This window comes from Meleagris gallopavo, chromosome 2 (assembly GCF_000146605.3).
Source record: "Meleagris gallopavo isolate NT-WF06-2002-E0010 breed Aviagen turkey brand Nicholas breeding stock chromosome 2, Turkey_5.1, whole genome shotgun sequence".
Taxonomy (NCBI): domain Eukaryota; kingdom Metazoa; phylum Chordata; class Aves; order Galliformes; family Phasianidae; genus Meleagris; species Meleagris gallopavo.
The window spans coordinates 78,067,130-78,092,915 of record NC_015012.2 but is presented as its reverse complement, the minus strand read 5'-3'; the positions used below and the strand labels follow the sequence as shown (position 1 = coordinate 78,092,915).

The 25,786-nt window shown below is 35.4% G+C and overlaps 1 protein-coding gene across 1 annotated transcript in view; it reads left to right on the top strand.

The window, feature by feature from the left end:
- Positions 1-25,786, top strand: part of BCKDHB (branched chain keto acid dehydrogenase E1 subunit beta) — a 106,711-nt gene that overhangs the window by 37,218 nt on the left and 43,707 nt on the right. The window contains exon 9 of the mRNA XM_010707698.1: positions 21,441-21,527. Coding sequence (XP_010706000.1) covers positions 21,441-21,527 — 87 coding nt within the window. The remainder of the gene's footprint in view (positions 1-21,440; positions 21,528-25,786) is intronic.

The window sequence follows — 25,786 nt, the reverse complement described above, 5'->3', positions numbered from 1 at the left end:
TCAGCCTCTATAAATCTTAGTTTTTGTTTTTCCTCACATTATGTATGTGTTTGAAATTTGTCTATGATCTTTCTCCTGGTGGATGCTGAGGAAAAGGATGGTGTATGTGATAAGCTGCAACCTGGGTGCCGTTCTGTTGTCTGGCATGCAGAATTTCTGCTGATGAGCAGTCTGTACTGGGGGCTTATCAGACTTTGTATTTTGGTGTAAAAACACATCTCAGTTTTACTGTAAAGAGTGGTACACTTTGTTCTCAGTACAGGTTGTTAATTCAGTCCTTTGTCTGCTGCTTCCAGTTCCTATGCACATAAATCCACTCGCATTTTGTTCATACAGCCCTTACCATTTCCACATTCTCCTGCCTTCTGCCTCTTTCTAGAAGGCAGGAAGCTTATGTAAGTTCTTGTAGGCTACGTTCTTGTTACTAATCATGCGCCAAAAGTTTGGCACAGACTTCTAAGGGACCCGTGTTTTCTGTGGGTCAAAGTCACTAGGCTACAATAACGGAACTGAATTTTGTATAAGTGTTATTTTAATCTACAGATTTATTTTATTCTTATATATATATACAAGAAGTGTTTTTATATTGAAATATTTTACTGGATTTTCCTAATCTATATAATTTTCTTAAACAAAATTAAGGAGCCTTCATGGTGTGTCTTGGGGAATAAGCAGGAATGAAATGCTTTACTTAACTGAAAATACATGCATTTTTAAGACTGATTTGACAACTGTAGCATTGGAATGAGCATGGATGGACTGAGGTGGTTACTGCTTTGGAGATGAGCAGGAATGTATCAAAATTTTTACTGGAAATATAACTGCTTTGTATACTTTCTATATAAAAAACTGAAAGTTATGTTACCAAAATACATATTTCTTGAAACTTTGAATAGCTATACTTCACAACTGCCACCAGAGGTCTCTTTTTAGCCAAGTTAAGCTGCTGTTTATACTTCACACTGCTCCTCTGAGCATGTTTATAAACATATGGCTCTGAGTGAAACATAAATACAACACGGATAAGTATGAGGAAACATAAATAAGAATTTAAGCCAAATTTTACTGATATTTTCTTTGCATTTTCAAGGTTCTGATATTATTTTTAATTTTGGAATAGGTTAACATTTGTCATCTACATGAGAAGGAGATGAGAGTATTGAAATCTGAACTAGTGACAATAGCTCATAGTGTTAATTGAGAAAGATATCTCCTGAGAGTCATTCATCTCAGCTATTTCAGCAGCCTATTGTGGGGTGAAATAGTGTCCTCTAGAAATGTCTTGGGTTTAAGAAAAAATAAAAAATCAAGGAGGCCTCGATGAAGTGTAAAGTCAGGAAGGATAAATCCTAACTTCATTATTAGCCTAAGAGATGATACCTACTGCTGACAGAAGGGATTCGGGTATTTGGCTGGTTTAAAATGATCTCCTTGCTAAGATAAAGAATCTGTGTGCATGTGTATAAATACAATTTCTTTATATAAGGCTTCATTGCTGTTTAACTTGGGAAAGATTCTTGAGAAATGATGGTGCTTCTTTACATAAAGGCAATGGATAGAGTTCCTAGCCCTTGAAAACTGTTGTAGCTTGTTCCAAGATTCCATAGCATTCTTGAGGAGTAACATTCTTGCTCTGGATCAAGAGAAATAATTGATTTTTACATGTTGGCAACTTAGATGCAGGAAATACTTTCTCTATTGCTTTTCACAGAAATGCAAACAGGTAAAACAAAGTCAAACTGCATAAAATGCAGTATGTCCCATCGCTGTCTGTCAGAACAGAATTTGTCATTTTGAACAAATTTCAAACAGCTGAAGTTATGACTTCTGTGGCTCTGTTGTTTGAGATGTTCAATGCATGAAAGGCTGATGTGATGTCTTTTCTAAACTTCACTTCTAAGTTCTCACGTGCTTAGAAAACTAATTTCTGAAGTGATATATTTTCTGAATTTTATGAATTTAGTTCCAGATAAACTTTTTTTTTTTAAATGATTTTGACTTTTCACTTTCCTTTGATGACAGTGGTATTTCTTAATGTGGCACTTTTATTTTCTGGTTTGCAATTAGGTTTGAGCTAGCATGCTTGGGTGACATGATCACATAAACACAGACTTAAATTCTCAGAAAATTCAAATCACAGTGGAAATGTCACTAGTTAAATCTGCCACATTAATTTGTATGCCTTTGCACCCTTTTAATAAAGAATAGTGTTCTGAAAATGCAGATGAGAAGGACCTATTATTTTTAATATTGTCCTTACAGAAGTGAGCACATTCTTTTTGCTTTCTTTCTTACTGTACTGTGTGTTCCCTGTACTTGTTCTAACATCAGAGTCCTACTTTTGTGTCTTTAACTTGTGTATGAAGGAGCTGGGGTCACTAGTGATCTCTCCCCTTTATACATTCAACTGGAAATACAAACTCATGAAGTCAGGGTGCTTCTCAGCACATGCTGCTGAAAACCACAGATCTGCCTTGACTCTGCTTTGCTGCCTCCCTAGCTGTTGCATGGCATGTAGGCTTCCAGACTCAGTGAAGCTAAAACAAAGAGGCTGGTTGCTCTACAGATCGGTAATGCTTTACTACTGCTTGACTGAGCAGCTGCCTTGTGATTTTTGGAAGAGCAATCTGCCATGAAGAGTGCTGTTCCAGAAACCAAAACATGAAATGTATATGAAATATCTATAAAATGTCTATGAAATTTGTTTCTTTACAACCTACAAAACTGTTTAAAGATACTTTGCTTCCTTGCAGAATTTGTACTTTCAGACATTTTTTTTTTCATTATGCTTAACAGATTTGCTTTGAAGCTTTAGAGAAATTAGACTGTGTGGATTTTTGTCTCTGAACTGTTGGATAGTGTGGTATTGATTAAAGAGGCAATGGCACACCTCCCAGTGCTTCACTGGTCACACTTGGGATAAAATTCTGTGGTTGTAGTGTTTTTTTTTTTTTAGTACTGGAATGCCTGTGTTACTGGAAGTAGGAAATCTAGCTCAGAGTTAAATACTCCTAAGGGACTGCAGGAGTTTCTATATTTTATTCACCGTGTACTGAACCAAGAATGTTATTTAAACTTTGAATAGATTAGAACTAAATTGTTCAGTAAATTTCACTTTTGAAGTGCAAATTTTTAACTGCACTTTTTTGTACTTATGTATTATTTAGAAGGCAAGCATTTCTTATGCATAGCGATGAAGATTTGCATTTATTTCCAAATTAGTCATATCCTAATGGTCTCTGAACTGCTCCTACTGTAATGCGAGGAAATGCTGAGTTATTCCTTTATGCCTTAGTAATGAAGGCACTGTAGACTGAACTGCAGTTTAAAAGACCTGTGGTTATTGAGAGCTTGTGTAATAGCGATACAACTTTGTGCATTTTGCAGAAAAGATATGTTGTCTTTGCAGAAAATTAGTTTATGGATTGACATTATCAACAGATAGCAACTGTGAAGTTGATTTTCATAGGACAGTATTCCACAGAAAAGTGAAGGGCTTTATGTTCTTCTGGGCTTACTTGGGGTTGCTTCGCTATTTTATTGAAAAGTTTTTGCAGACCTTCCATCAGGTCAACATAAATGCTTAGCAGTCTGAAAAAAACCATTTGTACTCACTGGAAAGAGAAATTTGAGCAAAAGTGAAAGCAGTAGCAGTGCGATCTTGCAGATAATCCAGCACCATGGAGTGGATTAGAGGAAACTGTGAGCATGCTTTCCACCAGGAGTATTTGATGGGAGTGGCTTGCTACAGTATTCATTTAAGCTTTCACCTTGGTGTTCAGGTAGTATTTTTGTCAGTCACTGTCATCAAAAGTGATTGAATAATTGCTAACAGTGGATTCCCGGCTCTTTTTATCTGATCGGCCCTGCCAATTTAATGATCTGCTGGTCCTCTAGCTTGTTCTTCACATTCCTTTATGTTTACTTCATCTAACTGGATTGTGAATAAAGGAAAATCAGGATCAGCAAGCCTGATTTATTTATTTACTTATTTATTTAAACTACATGCTCCAGGTACTGAACGGTATAATTACAATGCAGGTATCCTGGGATCAAATTTGTATTTGTTGGCCATCTATTCTTGATATTTTGCCATTTTACTTGTTGCTCCTCAGATATCTTACTAAATGGATGCTCATACCTGTAAAGTGTGATTAAAATTGTATTATTTACTTGATGACAGTTGACTTTGTCGGTTTCCATGAGAAACTTGTTTCTTTTGGTTGACTTGTACTTTGATTGAGAGCACGTCGTAGGCTATCATTTGGCTGAGAGAAGAACAACTCTGGAACCATGCCTTGAAGTAGTCATTTCTGAGTAGTGAGAATATATAAAGCCATTTATAAATGAATTATTCACATCTTTTGCTCTTCTGTATTTCAGGAAAGCTTAAAATGGAAACCATGTAGTTACTGTTTCAAGCAAGAGCCTCAAAGCTGGGATTCTTGTATAGCTCTACACCTTTCTCTTTTCCAGTATAAAATTCATGTCTAATTTTCATGTCACAGAATCACAGAATTGTAGGGGTTGGAAGGGACCTCTAGAGATCATTGAGACCAACCCCCCTGCCAAAGCAGGTTCCCTACACCAGGTCGCACAGGTAGGCGTCCAGGCGAGACTTGAATATCTCCAGAGAAGGAGACTCCACAACCTCCCTGGGCAGCCTGTTCCAGTGCTCCGTCACCCTCACCGTGAAGAAGTTCTTACGCACATTCGTGCAAAACTTCCTATGCTGCAGCTTATGTCCGTTTCCCCTCGTCCTGTCTCCACGTACCACTGAAAAGAGACTGGCCTCACCGCTATGGCCGCCACACCTCAGATATTTATAAACCTGGATCAGGTCCCCTCTCAGTCGTCTTTTCTCCAGGCTAAACAGACCCAGTTCACTTAGCCTTTCTTCATAGGGGAGATGCTCCAGGCCCTTCACCATCTTTGTGGCCCTCCGCTGGACTCTTTCCAAGAGATCCCTGTCTTTTTTGTAGTGTATGTATGTATGTATTGAGAAATGGTACTAGAATAGGAGTCAGATTATTTAAAAACAAACAAACAAAAAAACAAACCACATAACTCCCTTGAATAAATAAAGGATTGAGGCATGTTGTTTCTGTTAATGTTGAGTATTGTGTTGATAATGTGGTCCATGAATTGCTTGTGAAACCTTTTCACTTTTGCCCACATTCTGTATTACAAGCTTCAAATTTAAAGGAGCTTAGCAAGTAAATTAGTAATGATGCTTAGTGTATAGAAGGTATTTTATAGCTCCTGCTTGTGTGTGTGTGTGTTTTTTTTCTACAGCTGCTGATTGAATTCTAATGGACGTTGGGATTAAGTTCCACAATAGTAATCATATATGAATCATTCTTCCATGGAGATAATTATTACTTCTCTACAGTATTGCCTTCCTTTAAATGTCTGCAGCTATTTATCCTGTTATTATCACTCAGTTGAGCCAGCTACTTTTTCTAAACTACTTTTTGAGGATTCAATATTATAGATTCTTACTATTTGTGCATTATTAAACATAAAGCTAAACTATCTTGGGTAAAGTATTTCTGCAATACTTCTGGAACTTTTAAGGTAATTTGATGATTCAGTTTGCTTTTTACAGAATTACTGTGTAATAGCATAATGCATTATATTTGGCTTACTCTAAGTATTTTTCTTCTGACAGTCAATATTGATTAGCTTTCTAGGGAGGCAATCAGCACTGGTCATAATTGTACTGGATAGACTGCAGAGATTTCCAAATGTAAATACCTTTGATTTTGTGTTAAGATCTTTGTTAACTGTTAAGGTTTACTAAAGCTCTTAGAGTTGTAGCTGGTAGGATGACAGGCTAAACTCTGGTCGGATAGATATATTGATTAAACTTAGTTGTCATTATGCTGTTAGTTTCCACTGCTGATAATGTTGGGCTGGAAAAATGTTTTTCCTTCTCTTCTGCCTTTGTTTTGAGCTGAAGAGCCTGCATTTTTGGACTGCTTTCAATTTTGGTGTGCTACCCAACTTCACACACCAAAATCAAAGGATTTCTTCTAAATAAATTCAGTATATTTTATGGTAACTTGTTCTTCTAAGAAATTACTAGCAGTACAATTAAAATATTCCAGGTCTCATAACTTAAGGTATATTTTCATGAACATTTCAACCTATTGGAAGTTACCATGTCTGTAGTAGAAAAAACAAAACAAAACCAATTCAGATCTCTGTAAAAATGCTCATTTAATGCACTTATTGTCATATGCCTTCAAGAAGAACTAAAAGTCCCTGTTACTACTAAAAGCCCTGGAGTCTTTTGTGACTTTTTTGAGCTTACTTAACTATTTCCTTCAGAACTCATAAGCATCAATCTTTATGCATCAAATCCTAAATGCTTGACTATCAAACTTTCTCACGATGATAGAAAACAATTGTTGCCCTACGTACTTGACTGTATCAAATTGTCTTGTTTTGAATCTTCGGAAGGCTGGAAGGCTCTGACATGCTGTAAGAATTTAATAAGTTAATAAGTTATTTTTTGCATCTTTTATGTAGATGTGATTTGCTTTTCATTGCATGTAACTTACATTGTCCTCAAATATGGTGTTAAGAATTATTTCACTTAATATGATGGTATGGAACAGAAATTACCTGGGCTATGATGTATACTTCACTATGCCTGTGAATTTATGAAAACAAACAAAAGAAGTTACTGTCTGGTCATGAAAAATGTTGTAAAATGAAGTTTGTGCATTATAATCACTACATGTTTATGCAGTGGTTTAATGATTGGAAAAGGTGGCATTGGAAATCTTTTTTTCTTCTCTTAAACAATTGTGGCTGAATTTTTTTCTAGCTCATTGTGCTAGGAACGTAGTCTTTTGATACTTAAACCTGTTTCTACTAGCATAAATTTAAAAACCTTAAACTGATGTGTATGGTTCAGAAATGTAGAATTACACTATTTAAATGGTTTAGTGGACATTTCAGTAGCTACAGTAAGGAGAATATTTAACTGGAATTTTCATATATAGCAGCACATTTAACAGCACACCAATCATCTTGCTCCCTTTTTACTTGAAATATTTTGCCTGTGTGACAGTGTAGCAATGATAGGTGTCATTGCTATACAGCACATGGATCTGTAACTCACCTGCTATACAGTAATCCTTATTGCTTCTTAAAAGCAGGTGATATGCAGGGATTTCATTTATTTGGCCTAAGTTCATCAAGAGAAAAGAGTGCCAGCATTACAGAATACTCGCAGTGATGTCATTTTCAGATTTTGTGATTCAGTCTATTTTTTTCCACTTGAACCATATGTGAGGTACTCAATTGTCGGAACAATATACTGTCTAAATAATAGTCACATTACTTAGACCAGCAATGCAGCATGACAAGAGTTGGAACAATACTTTGGTTGAGGTCTCCTAGCTTAAAAGTTATTGTTTACAGAGAATGCTAATCAAACTTTCCAGATGAGAAAAACAGTAAGTGGCAATTTATAACCAATATAAATACAGTATAAGTAAGTTATAATTATAAATTGATTACAGTATAAATAATGCTCTTGCTGTTTGCGTTATGGTTTCTACATCCAACTAAAAAAAAAATAAAAAAATAGCCACAGCTATTTTTAGTAAAAGTTACATGGTCTGCAAATGACAAAACTATAAAACCACTCTTTTTACGTGTGGTCAAACATTACCACAGAATACCAGTCTATACTGTATTATTATCTCCAACATTTGCGGTGCACTTACTGACATGTTACCTATATTCTAAAGTTCCCCATAGTGCTGTGTTTGGAAGATTTACAGAAAAAGGGCTTATAAATGGCTTTATTGCAAATTTGAAGTTACTTTGAATTTAAAGAGTAAGTTACTTTCTATTTCCCACTTGCCAATAAAGTGGTTCATTATTTTAGCACTGAAAGCCAAAGTTTGGGATATTACTTTTTTAAATTCTTTTTTTTAAAAAAGATTCGTCTTTAATAAATAATAAATTTAGAAGGTGAGAGTCTCGTCTGTTCCTCCCTGCAGGGAAAATAGAGGTAGAGTTGGAAGTCTAGTATATAAATAAAGAAATCAGTTGGGCAGTCCTGACTTTTAACTTTCTTTTTGTAAGTATTGAATTGTCTGCAATATGATGGCAACAAATGTTGGTCTTTAAAAGCAATTAATTTTTAGTTACCTACTTCAGTGCTTTGTTGACATTAGAGAAATCTTTTTTTTAATATCCTTATATCCTTAATGATGTTTTAAATATGGATTGTCTAGAGGAAGACTTTTAAGTCTTAAAAATGCTATTGTCAGTTTTTGTTTGTGTTCTTATGGTCTGAGTGTTTTGTTTTTCTATAAAAGAAAACAAATCTATCAGAGTAATACATCTAGTGTAAATTGTCCTTTCTACTGAAAGATCTTAGTGGTTTGAGTTGAAAGGAACCTTAAAGATCAAAATATATATTAAAGTTGTTAATATGTATGAAGGGGATATAGAAGTCCAGATTTAAAATGGATCATTGTGGTTGATAAATCTTTTTTATAGTTAAACTTTAAGGATCTTGTTTGCTTTACCTAATTACATTTGTTTTCACTGCTAAAATGTTGAAATTTAGAGATTTTATCAGGGCAATTATTTGATAACTGAAATTAAACTCAGAAAAGTAATTGCAACGATAATATATGGAATCTTTTTCATTTCAGACACCGACTTATTTTCATGTTGAAATTTACTTTTTACATAAGATAAATTTAGCTGTGTGCTATATTTTTGTTCGTTTGATCACTGTTCCTTGTTTAAAAATATTGTATCTTTTCTTTCCTTAAAGCATCAGTGTTAAGCAGTTTACTGACTTGTATTTTTAATGCACTATAATAAAATACCAAGAGATATTTCTTTTTGGTGAGGCAGAAGTTGAAGTCAAGACTCACATTTCCTCTCCCTCCCGAATTCTTTATTACTTTCATCTTTATTTCATTATTACCTAAATTTATGCCAGAAGCAAACATGATTGAGCAAACCATTTACTCAGCAAAGCACCGAGTGTGATAATTGCTGTTGTGGGGAAGTGTTGAAGCTTTCACAATAGGCATTCTTTAAATGAAGAAAACACTTTGAACAATCTAAATTTATGTATGTTGAGAGACTCAAAGCTTTTATAAATTATTATCGTTAGAAATGAAGGGATATAGAGGAGAGGGGATGGATTTGCATTAGTCAAGTGCCTTAGTTACAAGTCCTTATGCTACAGACTAAGTATATTTGGCAAGTCATTTAATTTCTTTGTGCTACGGTTTTACTTTTTATAAAATATCTATTAATGTCTTTTTTTGTGTGTCATTAATGCAAATGCAAGTTCCTACCTGTGTGCTTTTACGTAGCTTTTAAAGATTTAGATCTTTAATACTTTTTCAAGGCACTACAATATAACCACTTAGTGCTTCAAACCTCTGTTATTTTTCTGGATGCTGCATGCTAGCTGTTTAATATCTACTTTACTGATTCCTCTGTGAAAAAAAAAAAGGTGTCAACAAAGGCTAAGCAGCTGTATCTAAAACTGATATTGTATACAGAGACTATACCTGAGAAATATAGAAACTTGTGATATGCTTGCATATCAAAAACAAAGATGTTGTTATTGAGCAGAAGTTAAATGAGCTTCTGTGAAGCTCATTTGGGATTTTGGAACATTTTGCCATTCTGTGAAGCTCATTTGGGATTTTGGAACATTTTGCCATTCTGTGAAGCTCATTTGGGATTTTCGAACATTTGTGCCATTTTTAAGAAAGTCTTTGCTTATCTACACTGTAAGAAAGTGCAAGCATTTGGAGCAGGGATATGGAGAGAACATTTACAGTGCCTCTAATTATTACTCTCCAAGAATGAATCTTGCTTGCTTGGAAGCATGTAACTAAAAGGGTCTTGGTGAAGTTTAATGAGAGCATTATGGTGTGCCACTGTTTGTAGCAGTGAACTGTGACATAGCAGTCTATATCATTTTGTTCGGTTGACAAGTTTGATAGTTCTGTTTCTTCCATTGACATTTACACAACTCGTCGGTATTCCTAGGATTCTTGTACTTAATGTTTTCTCTCTGGTCCTTGTACAGACAGATGATGAGTATGAGGAGTTCTCTGCAGGCATTGCTAATTACAGTGATGCAGAATTGATTTCTGTCTTGGCATGTATATTATTCAAGCGCATTACATCAGGAAATCAAAGTTTCAGTCAGTAAGAGCTCATTAGTGCTTGTATGGGTTCTTAAGCCAAGCTCTTGGTTTTTTGTCTGAATCTTATATACCACATAATGTAAATGCTGCCTTAGCGAGTTGGGAGAAAACTCTTGGTGTGACAGTTAGCCTGAGATTGTCACACTTCAGTGTTTAGATTAACACTTTCTCAGATATGTTAATAATATGTAGTAAGAAGAAACAGGGGAACAAACTCCATTATTTGGCAATATTCTCAACGCTGAAGTGAATTTACAAAGTTTGATTAGTTATTCTGTCATTGCAAAGATGACAGCTGTCTTCTAGTTTGGTATACAAGTAAAGGTTTCAACAAGCCTTCTGGGCTCTTGCTCTAAGTAATAATGCTAATATCTGTGTATTGTGTTGAATTTTGTTGAGAGAAACTGAAGAGTTGGTTCTCTGAGGATTTGTACACTCATTTATAAAATAGTGCTTTGTAATTTGTTCATGCTGCAGACTCATTTTGATCCTATGGTGATCTGTACAATGGAAAAATGTATAGCAGGCTGTTTTTCCTGTTGTCACTTTCATGAATTTTAGGCTTATCAGGACAAGGTGTTTATAGTGAATGACTTGGTTCATAGGTAGACTTCACAGTTGCTGATGTTGTTTTACATTTATTGAAAGTGTTGTGGCTGCAGTCACTCCTCTAGAAGAGAAAGATAAAATCCAAATTACTGGATTTAGCAAGTCACATCAAGAAGATCAATCTAACGCTATTGTAAGAGAAGCATCAGAGTTGTTTTCAAATAGAAATCAACTATTGTTTTGCATTTCATGTTGTTTTAATGGAAATTTGAATAAAAAAGTCACAAGCATATTACTGAACAATAATCACATTTAAATTAAAAACAAATGTTCTAGAATTGTTCAATAAAATGGAGGCTTGGAAAAAAAAATCAGAGAATTCTGAGATAGTTCATTGGCTTTGGATTTGGCCTTACTGTCTTTTCTCTTTCTATGCAATGCCATGAAGGGATAGAAATGAATTTACTTTTTTCCTTTGGATAACAGTATCATCATAAAGAATGAAAAAGAATTATTGCGTAAGTAATGAAAACTGTTTTCTTATTGAGCTACGTTTCATATTTCCTACCCTCCAACATTCTATATTCCTCATTTACCTCAGTAGATTGTCTTTCTAAATGACTGTCTAGACAAAAAGTAGCATTGAAAACAATTTGATTCTTATTGGTTGTTGGAAGAGCTGTGGGAAAGATAGTGCTAAGAGCATCTTTTATTTTAGTATACTAAATTAGAAGGGCTACTTATCTCCTTTACCCAGACAGACTGAATTTTACCAAACTTGCAGGAATTTTAAGGCTTTATCCTTAATCTTTAAGACTTGCATTTGGTTGCAGTGTGGTTATCAGGAGACTGACAAATAGAAGAAAATCAAACCAGCTCACAGAACCATCATTTCCTTGGCTAACAGGATGAAAATGAATATAACTATACTTTGAAAATGACTATTCATTTTTCCATTAGTTGAACTACGTCAGAGTTTGTGACTGATAAAGAATGGAGAATGATGAAATGAGGGTTGCTTAGACAGCTTTGATTGAGAGGGCACAATGAACAGAGAAGATAACGGGAGAAAAAAGAATACTGCAAGAATGAAAAGGGAAAAGGAGTGTGTTGTTACTTTAGAAAAATAAATTTAAAGACGAGGTAATACAGGAAAAATAATATTCAGAAGAACATTATCAACAGTAATAGTGATTTTTAAAAACAGTTTTGCAAGATATTTGGCACAACATTCTTAGATGGTGTGTCTTTCAAATAGTAATCACAGCCATTAGACTAGACTGCTGTTACTTTTGAAAGGAGTTAAAAATGGTGCAGGTGCATTTTCAGACATCTACTTGCCATCTTGGTCTACTTAACATTTTTTGTATATTATTTAGCGATTACTCAGCTCAGATTTTTCCATTTTATTACCTCGTGCTTCCCATGTAGTCCATATTAGTAATTCAGATTCTAAATTCTGGGTTGGAAATGATTCCTAGCTGTGAGTGGGTTCAGCAGCTGCCATGAAACAGATTGGTCCGTCTTGTGATGAGTTATGTGAATTTATATGAATCAGAACTGGGTTAATTTCAGGAGTTGAGATGAGGCAGGTGCTGGAGCTCCTGCTTCTCATGGAATTTTACATTTTTAGAATTGTAATGTAGCTTTCCAGAATGGTTATTCACATTGAAAAATGCACTAGCTTTCAGACTTATTATACAGGCTGTGGTCTTCATGTGATTCTTTTTTTATTACTTGAAAGATACTACTTCTGATCTATCTGAGGAATATCAGTGAGGGTTTTTTTTGGTTTGTTTGTTGGTTTACTTTTGTTTTTTCACAACACTTGGAAGACGTCTTCACAGATGTTTATTGCTGGCTAGAGATGTACTGTTTGTTTTTTCTATATCGAAGATGTTTTGTGAAGGTATGGCAACTGCAGAACTCTGACTCAGGACTGGCTTCAGCCAAACTTTGGATCTATGGAAGTTTGAATACCTAGAACAACCTTTTTAAAGTATCTTTAGTCTTGGGATGAGAAACATCATTTTAACTTTCAATTATTTATTCCAGTTATTTCAGCTATTTATGCCATCACAGGTGTAATTGATAAGATTTGTGGGTTGTTTGCAAGAAGCTTAGGAGCCTTGGTTAGACAGATTGTGTGGGTGGGAATCAACTTAAGAACTTGCGCAGAGTCTGCTTCTTTGATGAAAAGTCATTTTCATGAGATGCCAAGTTTCTGGTGAAAAGCAAAGCAGTGTTTCTTGTTCTGTTTTTTGATGGAGGAAAAAAAAAGACCTCCCTTTGCCTAGTTCTGAATCTTCACACTTGATTAGTTGGGTTAGTTGTTCTAACGGGCATGATTAGCTTAAAGATACACTTTATTATATTTCGTATGGTATTTATGCCCATCTTATCACCTGACATTGTTTCCTTTTTCTCTTCATATGTTGGTGTGGTGATTGGTCATATCATCTCAATATAATAGTTTGAGAATGCTTGGATTTTTAAAAGGAATTATTTGAACACTGGGGATGTGACTTTTTTTTTCCTTTTCTCCTGAAAGAAGACACTAAGCAATATCAGGCTGCATTCAGTAATTAACAGTGGCACAGGGCTGTTCTCAGTTCCTTCCTCTCCTGCACTCCTGTTTCTTGCTAATATTCTATGCTTTTAAGGACCATAATCTGCTTTTTGTTGTTGTTTTTTCCTGTTGCAAATCAGGATCCATATCCATTCATCTTCACATTCTTTTCAGTCTGGGACTGCTTCCCCTTAACAAATAAATTGCCTGTTGGAGCCATTGTCCTTGCCATATAGATTTCTTACTGCGTTTCCTTCCATTCTGGTGTGGCTGGCAGTGTCTCTGAGCTCTGCCTGGTCCTGGCTGATGACAGCAGCAGTTGCTGTGGTACCTGCAGCATGTGGCTACCAGCTGCCTGGGTTGGAAAGCTGCTGAATGAACCACACAAGGAGGTGGTAATGGATTAAAAGCCTCTGTGTTGTTTAAGTACTAGCAGGAAGAGAAGGATTTCTACTCTGCTGTTGTGGGTCAGCTAAAATGACTGATAATGTTTTAGCAATCCATTTAAAGTTAAAAAAAGAAATCGGATTTTCTTTTGTGCTCACTGCTATTAGTCTGCATACTCACCTATAACAGAGTTTTGTGGTTTTTTTTTTTCATTTTATTGTTTGAAAAGATTTAGAAATTTCTCTCCAATCACTTTTCTTAATGATGGAATATGAATTTCATTTTTTCCCTTTCCAAGTAGTTTTATCCTTTGATCTACCAGCATTGCTACCTGTGCTCAGCTAGAATTCTCTGCTTTATTATTGTGCTATATGTTTACACCAACCTTACAAATCTTAACAACTTGCACATATGCTCAACTGTCTCATTACCAACAGAGAGAAATCTTATTCATACTTTGGGCTGCTGAGATGTATTTGACGAAATAGTGTTTTTTCACATAATTTATTTGTCTTCGCATCTTCAGTTTTACTGATAAATGAGTTTCAATTAACTTCGTAATGTAGTATAGATATCATAATGTAGTAGATCTCATTTTTGATCTCTGGAAATGTAGTACATTGAAAACTGGACCATTTGTTATTTTATTTTAGATTAATAGAGGAAATTTAGCTCAGATGTTAGGAAGAAAAATTTTTACTCAGAGTGCAGTGAAGCACTGGCACAGCAACCCAGAGAAACTGTGGATGCCTCATCCCTGGAGACGAAAAGCCTGATCTCATGGGAGTTGTAATTAAATGATCTTTAATGTCCCTTCCAATACAAGGCATTCTGTCATTCTCTGAATTTCATATCCTTTATAATAGTTAGTTTTGGAGCTATTAAAAAAATGTATACAATTTTTAGCTTTAACTACTTCTGGGAGAAGGTAGTTCATTTGTGCAGCTTATAGCTATGATTTGCAAACTGGATCATGACCATCAGTAAGTTAGAGGGCTCTTGTATGTCCAGGTTTCCTAGGGCACTTCCTATTCCCTTTCATTCCTTCTTTCGGTATGGCTTTGGGAATCGAGAACATAATTACTGCATTTGTTAAGATTGTTAATATATCACATATAGTAATAGTTCTTTGAATCAGGGATGCATTGGACTTAGTGTCATGCTACCAATCTGCACAGGCATAGTAAATATAATCCACAGTGATTCATCTGGCAGGTTATGTGGCACATTTCTCTCTGGGAAATGCTAAATAGAAATCTGAGATCTTATTTCTATGCCTGTGATGCTTATGATATTCAGCACCTCAAATACAACTATGCAATTTCATTTGTTATGGAAACATAGAAAGGAAAGTAGAACTAATTGGATCTGGGGAATGTGGCCTCCCTCAGGTTTTCTAGGCACAAATTCATTAAAGCTGGTCTAAAATGGAAAAATATTTTTCAAGGCATTTATGGAAACTTTATCACAGATTTATTAATTTATTTTAAGCTTCCAAGTTCTGACTAGTTTTCAGTAAAGGTATATCTATTAATGGGATTTTTGTGTTATTTTTATTGTAGTTTGCATACATGTTCATCAACAATAAAATATTTTGATACTTTTGCCAGCTTCATTGAAAACTGTTTTGGAAAGCTAATTTTCTGAATTGTACAGGAATTCTTTATAGTTTGTGAGGAGTAAGATCAAAAGTATGCAAAAATTCAAAGGGGAAGGTAACCTCCAAAATAATTTCTCTAAGAGATGGAAGATTTTCTTTTCACAGGAATAGGCAACTTGCCAGTGTGTTGCAATAACAGACATTTATAACATAATTCTAGCTTTAATAATTTCTCTAAGGGCAGTTGCCATGTAAAGAAAGCAGCTAGCTACAGTGAAAATAGTGCTCTTACCATGTGTAGGGGTAATAGTGTTGGCTATCAAACTTATTTTGATTTAAGTCTGCTTTCCCATAAGTAAGGGCCCAGAACATTGCTGGTAATGTCAGCACTTAGATTTCAAAGCATTTGGAAGCACCAGATGTGTATTATTTTATTCTGTCATCAGAATCTGTGAAAAAGGAGAAAGCAATCAAAATGACAAATTGGGAATTGAACAGAAAAGTGATTATGGAAACTCTTGGATAAAGAGTGCAGTGAGGGAGGTTGAAAATAATTCACAAAGCTGCTTCACTGCAAAAACATTGGGCAACTGTTCAGTAAAGCTTCAGCTACAACCTGAAAGTCTGAGTCTGGCAAAGGCACAGAGGGTGGTTGGGGAATCGCACTGCCATCTCTGACAAAACCTCACTTGTCATTGCTGTGTCCTACACCAGTGTGAAACAGATCTGACAAGCAAATTGGGGTGAAAAAACTATATTTGATATTAGTTGTTTTAGAGTTAATTTAGTAGTTGAAAGCCTTGGACTCTTAAAAGCCCTCTTCTCCATTGAGAGTCCTATCCTCCATTGTCCAAGTACAGCACAGGTAACAGTGGAGTGGCAGCTCATGCATGGCTGTTACTGATGGCCTCGGTGGAGGAAGCGCTGCTGAAGTGCTGGAAGCTTCTGAAGGAGTTGACCTGGATCTGCCCTATCTCTGTGCCAATGCTTGCTATTTCTGCAGACTGTACAATGCTGCGGGATAAAGCAGATTATCTCCTGAAACTGGCTTGTCTCACGGCCCTATAGATGCTTGGGGAAATGCCAGGGTAGAACGCCGAGTAGAAGCCCCCCTTTCTGGGAGCAGCCAGGCTTACATCAGCCTGGCTGTGAAAATGTGGAATGGCTGAGGCCCCTGCTCTCTGAATAACCAGATGCTGCTTCTGACTTTCTTCGGTGAACTGCTACTGAAGCCAATAAGCAAAAGCTCCCAGTTTCGTTTATTTTGAGATAGGAAATGGCTACAGATACACTTAGCACCCTTAGAAGTATGTATTTTAGAGAACAGCCAGCAGCAACTTCTGGTTATAGATGTAAAGAAGAAACATTTTGTATCAGTGTCAGTCTCCAAAGCCACATCATATTCTTTGAAGATGTGTTTTTTTAAAGTCCTTTACATGAGCTGCAATTAAAATATTTGGATCTCCTGCTGAGGTAGGACCAAGGGTAAAGACTGGGGTTTTTTGAAAGACAGAGATCTGCTGGGGAAATTGAGAAGAGTCAGGTCCTCCTGTGAATACAAAAAGTGTCTGGGTTTGAGGGGACAAAATACTTCATTCCTAGAAAAATCATCTATTTCTCTAGCTAATCCAAATGAAAAAAAAAAAACACCACAAAAAAACAACAAAACAAACCAGCACTCCAAGTGCCTGCCTCTTTAAAAGGTGACAAAATTCTATGGTAGTCAATTTATTACATTGTGCCAATTTAACCACTGTTTTCTTCAGTGATTTTTGTCCTTTTTAATGCCACTGTTATTTCGGATTCAGTTTGAAGAGTGAGGACCCCATTAGTCATGTCTACTGTGCTGTAGACAGAGCTGCTAGTGGCAGTCTGATAAAATATTTGGACTGCAAATGTTGGGTTTTGGTTACCTTAGAGATTGAATGCTTGACTCATGATGTGACAGACAGTAACATTTTGTAGTTTAATTTTAAAGTGAAATTAATACTTTATAGAAGAACATTGATATCTGCAAACAATCTTAACAATTCATGTCTGCTGTGTTCTATAGCTTGCAATTAGTTTGAAATTTTTCCCTTTAACTCCTTAGCTACCTTGCTTCTAGGAAATAGGATTAAAATTCCATGTGAAAATGTAGAAAATGTAGAAATTATTTAACTTAGCCATTCCAGAACACTATCAATGCAGGAAAAGCTTGCAATGTTGCAAAATCATAGACTACAGCTTTTTTCTAAACTATATGATTGAAAAAAGTTTTTACATGGCAATATAAGAAAAAAATTACACCTGTTGCAGTTATTACTAGGTAGCACTATCATCTTTGATAGAGAAAACAATGTCATAATAAAAATGAAGAGGGCATACTACATACATACCCATAATGTTTGTTGTACCTTTCAACCAGTAATTTATTAATCACTGATGTCTTATGGAACTTCTTCATTTAAAACAAACTAAGAAGACAAAACAAAAAATAAAACCAAACAAAAAAACAACAACAACCCCCCCAACCAAATCATGTACTAAATCAATTAAAAGGAATGATCTATAAAACTATGAATAAATTAGCTATGAATAAAGCAAGTAGGGAAAAATAGCTTAAAAATGTGTAATCAACAGTTAAAAGTTGTTTGAGATCTTTAGTATGTGCTCAAAAAAAATTTATTTAGTTGAGAAGTAAGACGTTAGTAGTGCTCTGACTGAACACTGCCTTTCCCTTCTATACAGTTTAATCAATGAAAATAGCAAAGTCACTGAGTGCTTGCAGAGTGGACTGTGTAACCTGTTTAAAATTTCTATCAAAGATATGGAAAACATTTAAAACACTTTAAAACTATTGCTGATTTAAAAAAAAAAAAAAAAATAGAGCTAGGAAACAGTTGGAGGAACAGATACTCTGTTACCAGTGAAGAGTTGTGTTTACTGTCTGAGCTGAATTCAGACATACGTTACATTTTTCAACTTATTCCAATATTATTTTACATCTTGAAATAGTGAGTGCAGACTATATTCCATCCTTATTGCAGCCAGCAATCGTTTGTCAAAGAGAAATGAAGAAAAAAACACACCACCAACAAAAAACAAACTAACTAACCAAAGCATAACAAATGGAAAAACAAACAAACAAACAAAAATAAATAAAAAACCACACACAAAAAAAAAGCCAAAAAATAGCACAACCCCAGGAAAATCCACCTCTTTCCCAGGAACAGGGAATCACAGTCGGTTGAATCTGGACTTGTGCAGTTGTGCTTTGACCAAAAGACCTTCTGCATCCAAGAACTACGGTACCAAGGTTACATTTATCTCTGCGTTTGGCAGTGTTCTGAAAAAGGATGGAATGCTAGTTCTAGATGGGTGTAGGACACTGTAAACTGGAGCTGATCCGGGAAAGGATTGTAAGAATGATGAAGTGATGAATTGGAAATGTGCTGCATGATGAAAGATTTAAACCTCTGTCTGCTTAGTTTAGCAAAAGGGTGGTCAGGAGATGATTTGATCACAATCTGAACATGTTCATGTGGGGAGCGGAGATCTGATAACAGATAACTTCTCAATCTAGGAAACAGAAGAAAAATAAGAACTTGCAGCTTTAAGGCAGCCAAATTAGTTTAGAAATATAGTGCAAAATTTTAGAGATGAGAGCCGCTGGAACAACTTAGCTGTGATAGCTGTGATGCATTTGAAAACACTGAAAATGCTATAATTAACATTGCATGTCTTTCTGAAAGACAGACTGTAGTTTTGGAACAAGTGCTAAACTTGCAAAAATTAATACAGTAGAGCCTGTAAGATTCATGAATTGCAGTACTTGCATCCTTCCTTAAAATTCAGGGCTATATTTGTGGTCAGTACTGTGCTCATTTTGTTTCTCTTTTAATACTTAGAAGAATTTTTAAGGTATTTCTGCGTGGCACAATATGGTGCAGATATCCATGCCTGCCAGGAACAAGCTGAGTTGGGTACCAAGTGCACCCATGCCTTGCTAGCTTGGTTGCCATGTGGGTACTTTTTAGTTGGGGTGAGATGCTTGGTGATCATGTCTATGTGTTCACTGTTAGCAAATTAACAAAGGCAACAAATCTTTGAAGCCCTTGGGAAAATACGTAAAAAGCTCCTCAAAGGAGAAGGAGATTTTAAAAAATGTGCTGTTTGTTTTCAGAAATTTTATTTGTGAGCAGACTCTTTCATGAGAGAAAAGATGTTAATAACGGAGACCATATTGAACCCAGGATGTAAAAATAGTTGAAGGCTGAGAAATTGCCTATTCTTATTCTTTTTTAAACATCCAGTGATCTCGGTTTTGGACTCGTGATAATGAACTGCTGGAATACTGGTTTGATCCCATGCAGATTTTCTTACATGTTTTCCAACACTGTCTATGTTTCACATTAATATGAAAGATGAAACCTGTAATTTTAATAATAGCTTGTAATGTTTCAAGCTATGTATTTCTCAGAACAAATATATGCAAAAGAATAAATACCACTGTTTAAAATAAGAGGATTCCCCAAAAAAGCAACTATCTTAAATTGACTAATCCTATCAGTTTTATCATATAAGATTTAATCTGGAGTGTAAATTTTGTTTGTTGAGCTGTTGTTTTGGTATATTTGACAGATTTGTAGTGCAGTTAATGTCTTTGGTCTTTAGATATGAGTTTCCAGTGCAGACCTCCAAAACACAAGAAAACAGCCTACCAAGCTATAGATAACTTTCTAGCTATTGAGATGCCTTTTCCTGTCTTGCTTAGATCTGAATCTAGTGGAGGTTTCTGACACAGTACATGATACATTTTGGATTGCATATAGGCCTGTCACCTGCTGGCAGCCTTGTGGAAGAGCTACTGTGGAAGGGCCAGCCAGACATTTTAGAAAAGTGAAAGGGTTTGAAAAGTACTGTCATTAGAATGAAAATTGTGTTCTAAGATATAGCATTTATGTATTCTATTGAATATCCTATTATATTCTAGAATATTTAATAGAATAGAACGTATTCTGAATATTGTGTTTGTGGGGCATGGAGGTGCCCCAGAGGACAATGTACTGGTGTAGACTGAAGATCACAGCATTAAGAAAGATTGACCTGATAGCTAGCACTGTCCTGGGGTTTCCTACTTAATGACTAATGATACACCAACAGTACACTGGATAATTATCTCTACAATCTCACTGTAACTGACACTGAAATAATTACATACACATTCTTCTGATGACTTTTTCCCCTAATGTGCCTCTCCAGAATCTCGTAGATTTCTTTAATGCACCTTATGAAATGGTAAAACGTTTATTGTGAAGAATGAGGCTTGCTGCTATATTTCTAATTTTTTTTTGAACCCTAGGCAGTTTACCATATAGTTGCAATAAACTTCAAGGTATTTGAGTGTATTGAAGCTTTATACTCTAATCAGATTAAAGTGTTTTGTTTTAATTGTTACATTTCAACATAAATACAATTTCTTTTTGATTAAAAGTAGTTTATGTCACATTCTGTATATATTGTACTATGTAGCTATTTCTGAAATGGTTCACACAAAAAAGCGCACAAGCATTGAGATTTGGAAGTAAAAAGTGTTGCTTGTAATTGCCGAGTAAAACTTGAATAAGAAGCATTGCAGAATTGTTTTCTTGCTAAACATATATATTTGTATATATATTTAATAGCTGTACTTATTGAATAGTTGTGATTTATGGGTTTAGATCAGCTGTGATGAGGCAGATTTATATATCACTGAAAGATTTCTTTGCATGTAAGATTCTCAGTGTTTTCAGAATCCGAACTGACCTCTAACTGAAATATTATTTTCCTGTTACAGTTTACACTGATAGGATAAGTTCAGTGGAAACTATTCTTCATATTTGTTTTAAATAGAATAGATGATATTGCCACTTCTGTAGTGAATGACAATACTGTAGTAAATGTAAAAATGTGTCGTATTAGTTATTCAGTTTAAATCTCTGGGGTGATTCACTGTTTCAGTGAAAAAGCAAGAAAGAAAAGGTAGCTAAATCTAAATACTGCTAATTATATCACACAATTCATATATTTAATACACAACACATGTAGGAAATCACTAGAGCTGTAATTTGATTGCATTTTTGGGTTTGTTTTTCCTTTTCAGTCAGTGGTGAAGACCGGGCGGTTGCTGATTAGCCATGAGGCTCCCTTGACAGGAGGATTTGCATCTGAAATAAGTTCCACAGTTCAGGTAAACAAATTAATTTTTTTTTTAAGTGTCTGAATATGTTCACCTATACATTTGTTACTACATTAAAAATGGAGATTTTCATATTTTTGAAATTAGTTTCTTTAATATTTTAATTTCAATTTTGTGGTTGCTTGCATTACTTTATCTAAACAGATGATAAGTCATATAGTTACCATGCAGTGCACTTTGCAGCTGTTAAACTAGAAAACTTAACTTTCAGTGAATAGCAGGGAACATGTACCGTTGAATGCAAAGGAAAAATATTGATATACTTTTAGTATGTTTTTCTAACCTTTCTCATGTCTTGTCCTCATAACTTCACAAAATTCATTCTAGGAATGTGGAAATTAGAAACAGAAAAAGCATCAAAATCCAGTAAAGTACAGTGTGGTGTTAAATGTAGTGTTTGGAGACCTTATTGGGAATGCAGTCTACAAAAGTGGTTCTGGTAGAGTTTTGGTGATTTCCATACTGCACAGAATGGCTTTGAAAGTTTGAGGCATGCATTAATATCAACTGTCTAGAGCACCAGGCTTTAACAGAAGTCCTTTTGAATTTTCTACTATGTTTTAAATCTGAACTTGCATGTAGGTTTTCCCATTAACTAAATTTCCTTCCCATCAGTGATACAGGTTTCTAGAAAAACCTAAACTAATTGTGTCCATCACTATCAGATTACTATTTTCTGATTACTCTGTTCTCAGATAAGTAAAATCACAGTGATTAGAGAGAAAGATGATTCTAAAGTTCACACAAATAATAATCCATATGGACAGTCGAAGCTTAGGAATTAGCCATTTTTTCTTTCCCTTTTCCCCTTTCACAGAAAAGACTGGAGTTAATTGGTCTCAGAATGTAATAGGTGTCAGAAAACTTACATTTCTTAGTATATGTGAAACAATTTCTTTTTAAAGAGTAATTTTATTAATTTTAACGTTACTGTGAAGGTAATTCACTTTTTCTATGAAAATTTTCTTTCCACGAGCAACCAAATATTTATAATCTTTCTAAATAGTTAGTATTTTACCACTGTTCCATCTCCCTTTTATAGTTGTCTTTGCTGGTTAAAATAGGACTAGTGGAGTCATAAAGCACTGCCAACCATGAGTCTAAAAAGTGGTGATTTCTCTTAAATTCATATGAAAATGTGAAGCAAAATCAGTGGAGCATGTCTTTTAGTGTCTTGTGTTATTATCAACAGTTCTGGAGAAAATCATTTTAATTCAGGCAGAAATCTCATAGCTTAGTAGCATAAAAGGGAAAAGCAATGTGTGTGGGAGAGGAAAAAGAAGTTGAGGTGAAAACTAAATATTACTGGGAGATTAATTGCCTGGGATAGTCAGTGTTCTGCTGGAACTACAAAATGAGTATTTAATCTCCTCAGTCCTCCACTAAGAGAGGTACTCACCTAATTGATCCAGCTAGGGTTGTTTTTCATGCAATGGACATATCTTGACAAATATGACTTTCTTAGAAAATGAAGTTCTAAATCCTTAATAAATTACTGTTTCTTTTGGTCCGTACTGAAAGCGTGTATTATTTTCATGATAGTAACTAATAATCTTATATTCATGTTTTCTAGAAAGCAAAGATTTTCTTCTTGAGAAATATTAGTTAATTTATCACACATACTACTTCAGAATAAGTTGAAATATAACTCTGGCCTTGAGTTTATCTGTAGCGAGTTTCTTTTATATAAATTGGCTGACTTGATTCTGTCATACAACTATGTTATCATTATTCTTTGTACCCATTCTTGAAGATTTTAATATCCTGGCTGCAATTTTTGGTAACTGTTAAGAAAATCAATATTGAAAAAGAGACTAGAATAAAATATACAAAACACAACAGCTTTTTCAAGAGGAGTATCACTTTAGGCATAATAAAGACCTTGCTTTTTAAAATTTAGTTAAACGTATTTCCTAAATAGTCAAGTAAAGTCTGTGTGTCTGATACCAGAGTTTGCAGTAAAAATAAAAATGAAAAGTGAAATTCATTTTTTCTGGATGCGATGCATACTAAGAATGCCAAAAAGGGAGGATTGCAGTTGGCTTTACTTTCCTCTTGCATATGGAAGTAATAAGACTTCAATCAATTGTGTTCAGTTGAATTGGATGGTTAGTTTCCATATTGTTATTCCATCCTTGCTGTGAGGTCTCTCATCATTGAAATAAGGTGAATAAAAGAACATAGATTATTTCAAAACAGTTAACTGTCATAAACATTTCATGATGATGTAGACTTCAAGGAAATGAGTATGAATGGAAATGATAGTTTTCACTCATGAGTTATGGGACAAAACTATATTGAATAGTTTCCTTTTTGGTGTTTGAGGGATTAAAATCTGTGTTTGGATAGCATATTAACCGAGTTCTCTGTCAAATATAGAATACTTAAAAGGGGTGTATTATTGCATTAAATAGTTATTCAGTGATTTCTTAAACACATAAAGCTAAGAATGGGACAAATCAGTGTAGTTAAAACTCCACGTATTGTAACTTTGCCTTCAGTATTGAGGTTTTTATGTGTGCTCTATGGATATTTTGAAATGAATAAAAGATAATACGATACACTCAATATAGGTACAGTTAATACCACTTGTTGATTATATTCTGTGTAAAAGCTTTCAGAAGAGTTCAGCAGTAAGGGCACTAAACTTCCTTAAGGGACACAATTGGAGTGTGGTTGGAGGAGCCTTGGAGAAAGGATGACTGAGATGTCAGCTCCAACACTGTGTGTAGAAATGATCATTACATTATTAACTTGTACTATAAAATAATGTAAATCCAGCGTTTGCTTCCCCATTAAAAAATAAAATGAGATAAATGGGTTGTTTTCGAAGACAGAAAGGCTCCCTTGTGAATGGTTGCAGAAGTGGGTTCTGTTAGGTTGTATGACAAAACGCTGGTTTCCACTTACATATGCCAAGAAGCCCAGTCACAGCCCAGGCAAGGGAGCCACGGTAGTCCATCCTTGGAGATGGAGCCCTGATCGGGCCATCTCTGTGGGAGAACAAGCCAGCATCAGGATTCGGGGGAGGCTGAGTGAAAAGGAACCCATGTGCACAGGGTACCTATAGTGGTAGCACGTCAGTGGCTGTCACCAGCCAACAAGACAACTGGACAAGCTGGGTTTAAGTGACATGGGAGCCAGGAGTATTTGTGTGCACCTCTGGATGAGAGTCAACTGGAGGAGCTGCTGGAGGAACTGAGAGGTCTAAGCCAGCTACTGGCTTTGCAGCCTTTGGGCATATTAAAATGATAGAAGAGGATTTATGTCAGAGTAATGCGAGTACCTGCTATGTTAGTTTGTGTTTTCATTTTTGCTAATCTTGTAATAATTTTATTTTAATTAACTTGTAATGCTTCAGCTTCTAAGCTTCTACCATTCCAGAGCTGTAGGTGAGGCTGACCAAGCTCAGTGAAAGGTGTTTCTCCAATTAAAACAATCAGGGAGCCTTCTGAATGTTTCTGAAATTGGGTTAAGTTCTAATTTGGGCATGCCCAACCTGCAGCCCACATGCAGCCTGGCACATCTGGCACTGTGGCCCAGCCCACACCATCTGCCCCACTGCCACTGTGACTCTGCCTGGCCAAGTGGCTCAGCCCAGCCCCAGCAACACACACACTGCTGACCAACAACCAACTGGTACTCTATTAATGCTGTCTGAGCTGAAACCAGGGCACAGGGAGAATGCAGTGCAGTGCCAGCTCAAGCTATAGCAAATAATTGGATACATTTTGATTCATTGGCTAAACGCAGTCCTGTGAACAGCAAAAAAAGTGTGCAGCCCTGCTTTCCATTCTGATAAAGGAATTTGAGTACAGGTTTCAAGATTGCAATAAGAATTCATCCTTTTTTTGGTGTACTTGCAACTACATTTTCAGTTGACATAAATAGTTGGGAATTCTCAAATGGAGTGTATAGAGTTGCAGTCAGGTATTCAACTCAAAAAATTGACCATGTCTTTTCACTTTTATAAGCACTATCTTTGCAGAGAAAAACATTCCTCACTTCTCAATCACGCCTTATTCATGCCATTGCTTTTTGGCAATGCACACATTTGTGAATAACTGTTTTCAGAGATGAAGCACAAGAAGAATAAAATTTCATCAAAAATCTTTGATGAACACTGAGAACTCAGTAAAAGTTGCTGCCACTGACATCAGATCAAACGTTGATGCACTGGTTTTGCAAAAACAGGGTCACATATCCCACTAGTTCTGTAGTTCTGTTGCTTTCTTTCTTTAATTAAAAAA